General features: G+C 40.6%; 1 protein-coding gene across 1 annotated transcript; it reads right to left on the reverse strand.

Moving 5' to 3' along the window:
• Positions 1 to 2,843: 2,843 nt before the first annotated feature.
• Positions 2,844 to 8,746, reverse strand: LOC107819732 (uncharacterized). Its single transcript, XM_075246739.1, has 6 exons — positions 8,589 to 8,746; positions 8,447 to 8,501; positions 5,977 to 6,027; positions 3,512 to 3,603; positions 3,351 to 3,428; positions 2,844 to 3,113 (listed from the first exon to the last, which is right to left on the reverse strand). The coding sequence occupies exons 1-6, from the start codon at positions 8,642 to 8,644 to the stop codon at positions 2,963 to 2,965; spliced, it is 483 nt and encodes a 160-aa protein (XP_075102840.1). The 5' UTR covers positions 8,645 to 8,746; the 3' UTR covers positions 2,844 to 2,962.
• Between the last annotated feature and the right edge of the window lie 464 nt (positions 8,747 to 9,210).

The following is a 9,210-nucleotide window of genomic DNA, read 5'->3' on the forward strand; positions in this document are numbered from 1 at the left end:
TCCTGAATACCCTCATAGGACCGATCCTCCAACATGACGGCCTCCCGAATCATGGCATCCGAAATTTGAGAGGATCCGCCAATGTCAACTATCCTGAACTCATCCCTTAAAATATCTTCTACTGCCTGAGAAGATTCACCATCGGTATCCCTTCCAACCATCTTAGCTTGAGAAGGGACAATCTCGGCTTCCTCTTGTTCTGGGATTATGGCCAAGGTTCCCTGATTTGTTTCCACCAAATTGGAAGACTGTTGAATCACAACATTAGCCCGTACGTAGGCTAAATTCTCCTCTCCTTCGTCGGGCTCGTCCCTTGAATGAAGGACCGCTTCCGAAGACATAACACCAGAGCCCCCCTTCGGCTTTCGAGGTCTCTTAGCCGGTTTCTTCTTTTCCAAGCTCGGGGAGCCCGATACGTCTTTTCTCTTCCTTTCTTTCACCTGATTCAGGACAGGAACTTCTTCGCCACCAGATGGCGGCCTCATGACTACATCTTTCCCAAGTCCTACAAAAGGGAAGAGGGAGATTTACCATACAAACTGATGAAGAGACAAGTCGACAAAAAGATTTACCATGACTGCTAGCCTCCTATCGACCATTTGATAATTCGACCCAAGCACGCTCGGAGTACGGTCTCTGCAATACCAGGCTTTCGACCCATTGTCTAAGATCCGGGATCGGTTTTGGCATTCGAGCTACGACTGTGATAAGGAAAAATGGATCAACAAAATAGAAAGCAATCACAAAATCAAAACGGGCAAAGAGAAACGTTAACCCACAGCTCATATTCCATTTCTCGGGAAATGGCAAGTCATCGGCAGGGATCAGATCTGAGGTTCTGATTCGAACAAAACGGCCCATCCAACCCCGATCCCGGGTCTCGTCTATGCTTGAGAATGGCGCTTTGGTTGCTCGGCGAGCAAGCTTGATCAGCCCTCCTCGATAAGGTCGGGGACTGTAAAGACGTATAAGATGATCGAGGGTGAAGATGCGCCCCTCGACCTTGCTCGAGAAAAATCGAAGAAGAATCACTATCCTCCAAAAGGAAGGGTGGATTTGGCCGAGGGTCACATCGTACCTCTTACAAAAGGCAACGATGACAGGGTCCCAACGTGAAAGGATAAGTATAAACACTTAAGAACCCTTCGACGTAGGTAGTAATTGATTCATCGGGCAATGGGATTACTACGAGTTTATTATCCCAGTTGCATTCTTGTATGACTTTATCGAGAACTTTTTCGGTGATTGAACATTGGTACCTCGACATCGGCTCACACCGACCCGGTCTCGGAGAAGGCTTTTCAATTTTAAAATCGCATATTGTCGAACACCCAACAGGAACGAATTCCTCAGGGCGGGGCTCTTCCATGTCCTCGCCACCAGCAGGTCAAGATGAAGAAGCGCTTTCTTTTTGCGGAACAGTTTTAGACGTTTTTGCCATTTAAAATTTCATAAACAAAGAACGGAAGTATTTGGTGTTCTAAGGAAGAATTTGCAGTAAAACTCACACGCTTACAGGCAGAAAACTCAGAAAAGACGAAAAGGAACTTGAAAAAATTTGAAAGATTGAAGACGTAAAAATGATGAATGGTGGAAGGGAAGGCTATTTATAGATTGAAGCAGTGGCGATTCAATATCAAAGGTGGCCGACCACCGTCTGACACATTAAAATGCCTCGGTTAAACCGAACCGATGGGACAACTATCACATACGTCATCGTCGGGATCGCTGAAAATGTCAGTATATATCTGATCAAGCTGTTGCGAAATCATATCGTTTCTCACCACATCCTTTTCCGAGAAACGAGGGGACTATCTGTGTACGGCCAAAACCGATTTGAGTCAGTCGTACGGACTGGTCGAGAAGATAATGTTTCAATCAAAATATATCCGCATGGCAAGCTCGGTCAAGGTCCGAAGTAGGGGCGGCGAGCTTCGAGCTCTAAGACCGATCAATGACAAGCTCGATATCATTATCAAGCTCATACCCAAATCGAACTACGAGGCAAAGCGGAGATTATCGAAGATGAATGGACCGACCAACACCCACCCCGAATACCGAGACCCCAAGTCAGAATCGAGCTCGGACCAAGACCGAGGGCTCGATCCAATACCGAGCTCGAGCCAGTATCGAGCTCGCAGACTTGGGCCGTTGTAACCGCACTATGGGAGAGAATCTTGGCGGAAATCGAGGAAAAGACAATACATCATGGGCTCTCCACTACGTATTTTTTATTGTATATAAAGTAGGATCCCTCTGTTATAAGAGGGGCATGGATTGTAAGCAAGAGGGAGGACGGGAAAAAAAGATCACTTTTCACATTGAAAGATATCCCCTTGTGCTTGTTTTACTTTATCTTATTCATTCCTTTTATTCACTATTCTCATTCTCATAGTCAAGAATATACATATTCTATTTCTCTACACGATTTATATTAAATTGTATCGCATATCCTTAGAACCATACACAAATCTAACGTTATCCGATTTTTCGAGTAAACACAAGCCTATTCTGAAATAATGATTACTCCGGAGAAAAGAGCGAGAAACGTGGTCACAAAAGTAGTGAGCTGATTTCAAGGCCCCAATCAAACAATCAGGCCATTAGAACTTCATGCACACATTTCCCAATTAAAAATTTGCTCTCTTCCATTAACCATGGTGAAGGTTATCAGGACCCAGGAGCCTGGTACAGACAAAAAGGGGATGGTTTGAAGAGAAAACGACTCGACCGCCCGGGGGGGGGGGGTGTGTTTACAATCCAGCACTAGCCAAGTATCATTTGCTTGAGTCAGGTGTATTGACCACCTAGAGTACAAGGCAGGCTGGAAAATACAGAAACTGTTGAATGAAAAACATTATTATCATTACATTGCTACATGTAGGCTCCAAACAATTGCATCAATATGAAATGAGAAGACAAAAGCAATCATCTTGAATGCACTATCAAAAAAGAACTAATATTAAATATCAGAGTCAGAGCTTTTCTCCTCCTTAGGTGGTGCAAACTGCCGGCTGAGCCGAGATCTTGTCCAGGGATCCATGGCTGGTCTTTGTGGAGGTTGAGGATTTGGTGGTTTGGATTGTCTAAGTTCATTTTCTCTATCAATAAACCTGCCGAGATAACAGAAAAATAGTCAATGACAGTGTACGGATATAGTCGTCCCTCCACAAATCTGAACCAGTATTCTACTTTTATCTTCTTTTTGGGATAAGTACCAAGATCATCAAATCACTGCCCCGAGCTCCCCCCCCCCCCCCCAAAAAAAAAAAAACCCCCACCCGCAACAGAAAGCCATTTCTCAGTGTCTACTAGCAAAAGTAGTGCGCCTATTAAAGTGAGAATCTTACTCTATATAGGCCATTGGTGCAGCATCACCTACTCGAATTCGAGTTCGGAGCATTCTCGTGTATCCACCGGCTCTATCTCTGTAATATATAAGTTTCAAGATATTTAGAACCATATTTCAATTAAAAAAAATAGAGAAGAAATTTAATGGTTTGAGGTTCACTTGTATCTGTAAGCCAATTCAGTAAATAGCTTATGAATGACATCATCCCCACGCACAAAGGCAGCTGCCTGTCTTGCAGCAGATAGACTTCCCTGCAATAGTTCAAAAAGTGTGCCCAGGTACAAACAAAGTTAAAGATAAAACCTGAAAACAGGACCATCACTCAGAAAACAAAGGAGAGAAAACAGAAAAATAAAATTGCAGAGATAACTTTAGATTCCATCTCAAATCTCATTTTTGGGTTTTCCAGATGAGAAGCGCACAAAGGTCACATTCCATTTTTTTTATTCAGTGAAGTGAGATTTGAAACAAGAAATATGCGAAAAAGTGATATTAGACTCAGGAGTATTTTCACCTTATGTTCTAACTCAATTCGCAAAAGAAACCAACAAGACCAAGGTCAACCAGCTTAAGCTCCAATCATCAACAGCCAACACTACCTCTACAATCGAGAAACTAATCAAAATTTCAAAAAGAGGCAACAATGTTTCACCCATTTCTTTAAATGTCAACCCTGTGATAACACTCTCTTAAATCAAACCCAAATAAAGAAACTTTCCTGCCATCTCGTTTTTAATCAAGGTGAACACCACTATGCTCTTTGAGTACACAAATTGCTCTTATTAGCAACATCATCTCCTTTGATTGGCCACTTTTCAGCTCGAATCCATTTCAGAGTGGCATTTTGGATCCGAACTCCCTAGTATTGTCCTATTTTCCTCATATTTTGGGATAAGTTCCCTATCTTCCTCATTAATTCTTCTGTCCTTCCATTTTCTCTACATGGACAAAAATCTCATTATCGTTCCTCAATAACGCGAAAGAGACGAGGAATCAGATCCGAGACTGTATGGCAAGAAAAGCCAAAATAGACACTATCCCCCACTTTTTCATGAGAACAAACACCACCTCTTCACATAAAAGCTTCCTGTGCAATCACTGGTAATATGCATCTTATATTAATTGGTTAAGACAACATCATAACACCATTGAGCAATCCCCCATAACTTAAGTTGTCATGTGTCCTGATTCAAACTGAATCTTCTGGAGAAACACTGAAGCATTTGGGGACAAAACAGAACTTTCTCTATGGAAATCCCAACCTTTAAGCAGAACTCTCCATCTCTGATCCTAAATGACTCGAAACACTGCCACCGTCTTTGACTGAGACTTTTCAACAGATCAGTAGGAGTATGTCCACATCCAAAAAGCCTCTGCAGATACACACACACACACACACACATATATATATATATATCCAATCTGTTTGAATAGTCCCATGCACCAACGATCGATGGGAATTCCCATTAAGCTAATTAAAGAAACCCTATTCTCTTTTTCTTAATCCTGCCCACTGTGTGCTAAAGGAACATCAGTCAAGCAGCAAAAGACACTCACAACCACCACCTTTCTTCCTTTAAAACTCGTTCAGCTTCTACCTTGAAGGGAAATCTGAAAAACAACAAGGCATCACCTTAATTGGACACCTTCGGTCAGGTCGGCTCTTCTTCAAGACCTCGCCACCAATCTGCGATCAAATCTATTGACGCTGCCCATTCATGGAAGTGGCGGACCAAGCAAGGGTCCGAAAATGCAAGCTTTCTTTCTGCATCATCCCTTGACACTATAAACAAGCTTTGATCACCTACCACATATCGTCGCACCCACGAATAGAGATGGCTACCTTGCTAGCTCACCAAGAACCTCTTCATTAACGAAAAGAAATCAAACCAACTTACTACTCGTTTTGCCATAACCTAGGCTTAAATTACACAGTAAATCGGCTCTAATCTAACTTCATAGGATACCCAGTTTCTGACGGAAAAGAACGGCCACTACCTTATGCAGAGAACAGCCTCAAAATCTAGAGAGAAGGCAGATGTTCTCTCTCTAAAACTAGCTGTGATGCTTGACTATTAATTTGATAGAACAAATGAAATCTTTATGGAAATTATGTAAGAGTGGATAGCCGTGATGCAATTTTAGGTTAAGAATTCAGCAAATAAACCATGTATACAGCATTACTGACCAATTGGCAATTTTTTTTATTTTTTTTTGTTTTTGATAACCGTGGTGTCCGGGCCAGCTTGCGCGCACCTCGACTAATTCCACGGGATACCTACCACCTCCCACCAGCAACAGGTACCAGATAACTCTATCCACCAAGGCTTGGATAGATGGGAAAAAATCACCTAGTATTTGCCTCCGCTGGGATTTGAACCTGAGACCTCATGGTTCTCACCCACTTCATTGACCACTAGGTCACACCCTTGGGTGCGACCAATTGGCATACTTTTCTTGCAGTATATTATATTTTACTTTTTAGTACAAAGTCATGGTATGCATTTCAAGGGTGAATGAGACTAAAACGATAGATTAACATTTTCACACACCACAAAACCTAAGAAATTTCATTTCTAAGAAAAAACAACTTCAAAATTTCAATTTTCCATCCATATTTCTACCTCCTTTCCAAGCTGAACCATATTGTCGGCCAACCTTCGAACTTCCTTTGCCTGCATTCATATAAAGAAGACAGACGGGATTAATCAGCCCAAATACACATTAAATCTAGTAGCTTGTCAAATTGAAATTTTAAAAGCTTTAAAATGTTTTGTTACTTATTAGAAAAAGGTAATGTTTAAATGCTTGTCAAATAAACCAAGATATACTTCAAGTTTCAAGGATGTATCGCATTTTAGAAGAACTTACCTTATTTCCAGAGCTAGCTCATTACAGGTAGGTATGTGTTTCATGGACTATGAGCTCCCTCTTAAAGAGGGGAGCACTAAACACTAAATATTCTTTTAAACTGTAATTATGTCAATTCTTTTGTCTGCATAAATACGGTTTGTTCTTATAGTTATTATTTGCACCTTTATTCTTATAATTAAACAATTTATTATTTGCGCCTTTATTCATTAAAGCTTGCATGTTAACTTACGGTTTGCGCTTTAAGCCCCAGACCTTGTCACTTTTCCAGATTTTCGTTTTTGATAACACTGGGACAAGATGTTAACAAGAATACAAAGAACAAAAGACAGCTCTAAACAAGGAGTTACAGCAATTCCTCTCGAGATCATTTAATGTTACACGAAAAAGCAAGCCTTCACCATTTTACTAGAAGCGCATATGCAATCCAATAATGTAGACGAAAAACATAAGGCCCTAAGTAGTCAGTAGAGTTCCTTTTCCTATAGTTGACTCCATATTCTAAACATGCAAAAGTTGGCACCATATCTTTGTCCTAGAGCACTCTATCAACCCATTCAAGCCAAATACACCACAAAGTTACAAGCATAAAACATATGCACAAACATTACCTTCTATATTTTATCAGACCCAAAAAGTTAGAAAGAAAGAACTCAAACTACGACACAAGCTTCTCTCATCATTACAAATAGCCACTCCAATGCCCTAGCAGAAGGGCAATCCACATCAAATATGGATGGGACTCCTGCTTTGTATGCACATATACACCAGTCTTATATAGAAGCAAGTGTGACAGGCGTGAAGTCTACGATGAACTAATATCACGGTAAATCGTTTTTGTTTCAAAAGGAACCCCCACTTTCCGGAAAAAGATAACAGACAAAACCAGTTGGAATCATGAACTTAATAATAGAGAAGAAAGACTTGAACCTTAAGACACTCTACGGGTACGAGATGTAGACTGCATAAGATTACCAATCAAATTGGAAAGGGGCAACTCGATCATCACATCATTGAGGTTCTGTGAAAGAAGTCCTTTTTTGAGTTACAAAATGATAAGAATAGAATGCCTGTGAATAAGGTAACACAGCATCGGCATATATCAGATAAAGGGATACTGCCTATGAGATCCTCCCTAAACCAAATACGTCCATAATCACCAAGGATAATGGGGAAATGAAGTAATCTATTCCTATATCTTGCATCCCAACCATTATAATGAAGAAAGGCCATCCTTGCTTTTGATCACATCACAAAAGAGCTTTTGATAATAGAAAAGGCTTATAGACACCAAGATCCCAAATCCCAACTTAATAAATGGTCTCTCCATGTGTTATGACTCCCTTTACAAAGAAAACCATGCATCAGATGCTCGATTTTCCCAACCACCCATTTAGGAAGAAGCAATTACAATTAGTAAAGACAACAGTAGAAATGCATGACACAACTCTAGTTATAAAAACCCCTGAAGAGAATAAAGACCATTTTCAACTATCACGCCTTTAAAAGACACCTTTCACCGTGGGATACCAAAGGTTATACAACAAAGGCCACTGGACTTCCCCACAAAGGCAATCTGAAAGAATGGAAAAGACAACTCAAGATAGAGAGTCCAGCCATTGAACTAAATCTTTTGATTTTGTAATTACTCATATGATCCATGGCTGACACTCTCAACCATAATAAATTTCAACAGAGAGCCAATTTCTAACATACTAAGAAGGTTTAAAGGATTAAAAAAGGGTAACTCTTCAAACAGAGATGGCCATTATCTACTTCAAATGATAAAACATTAGTTCAGTATTTGTCCACTGCTGGAGGAACTGTTCGTAGCTAAGATAGAGTAATACTCTTCCCCCTCTAACAGCCCACATTATCCATCACAATTCTGGTCGTTGGTATATGCAATTTTCAACATCCAATCGGCACTACCTAACGCAGTAGGGGAAACTTTGGCCAAGTGGGCAGTTTAGCAAAAGGAAAAGAGGGGGCTAAAAATTATGGAAAATACCCGTTTGTGTAGGTAGATGATCGGACTTTCGAGTGGCGTAATGTACATGGTACACCATTAGTTTTTTATCAGACATTTGTTTGAGTTAACCAATTAATCAAAGAATAACAAATACTAAGATCTTTGCAGAAATACTAAATCAATGTGGACAAAGCTATACTTTACGCGAAGTGGGTAGCTGTAAAAACACTACAATAAAAAGCTTCTATTACCTTAGCAACGGTAGTTTCAATTCGCTCGTGCTTTACTAATTGCGACACCATTGTCCTACAGCAAACCCATTTGCAATTATATGAAATTCTTCAACTAACACAAAGAGTACATAGGAAAATAATTATGCGAACAAAGAGGAACCTGAGCATGGACATACGATGTCCGGTTGGACGATTCAGTTTCCTGAATTTGGTCATTTTTGCTCTTGCTCACCGGAGAAATGAGAAAGAGAAGAAGGGAAAATATGGAGAGGGGAACACTGATAGTGTTAAAACCCTGATTTTAGAGGTTTTAGTGAGGATCCAAAACCCGGTCCATTTTTAGCTCATCAGTGAAAGCCCAATTCGGATTCGGACCTTTTTGGTCCATTATTGAGGGGCAAGTGCACAGATAGCCGATTTCATGTTCTTTATTTGCTTGGTTTGATTTGCATTTTGTTTATTTTGTTTTATTATTTGCTAGTTGTTTATGTGTTACTGCTTTATAACTGTCATCACTTGCATAACCTTGGGTCAATTCTTTCTGCAACAAGTCTCGTAGTACCCGTCATGTACATGAACTCTTTATTGAGTCACCCTTATTTTAGAAGGGGGAGCCATCGAACGTATGGAATGGGTGGAAAGCTTGAGCAGCCACCATCGGCCATACACTCCCTCGAATTGCCTTGTTAGTGAACCCAAGCATAGGTCAGCCTTTAGGTCACGATTATATGCATCATATTATTATGACGTAGCACGGCCCGGTCCTAGGTACCGTGTTCCTT

Source organism: Nicotiana tabacum, chromosome 23 (assembly GCF_000715075.1).
Source record: "Nicotiana tabacum cultivar K326 chromosome 23, ASM71507v2, whole genome shotgun sequence".
Taxonomy (NCBI): Eukaryota; Viridiplantae; Streptophyta; class Magnoliopsida; order Solanales; family Solanaceae; genus Nicotiana; species Nicotiana tabacum.

Coding starts and splice junctions, on each gene's coding strand:
- LOC107819732 (XM_075246739.1), bottom strand. CDS start 8,644: ATGACCAAATTCAGGAAACTGAATCGTCCAACCGGACATCGTATGTCC. Junction 6,028..8,446: donor TTGAAACTACCGTTGCTAAG/GTAATAGAAGCT, acceptor ATATGAATGCAG/GCAAAGGAAGTTCGAAGGTT. Junction 3,604..5,976: donor TGGTTCAGCTTGGAAAGGAG/GTAGAAATATGG, acceptor GAACTATTGCAG/GGAAGTCTATCTGCTGCAAG.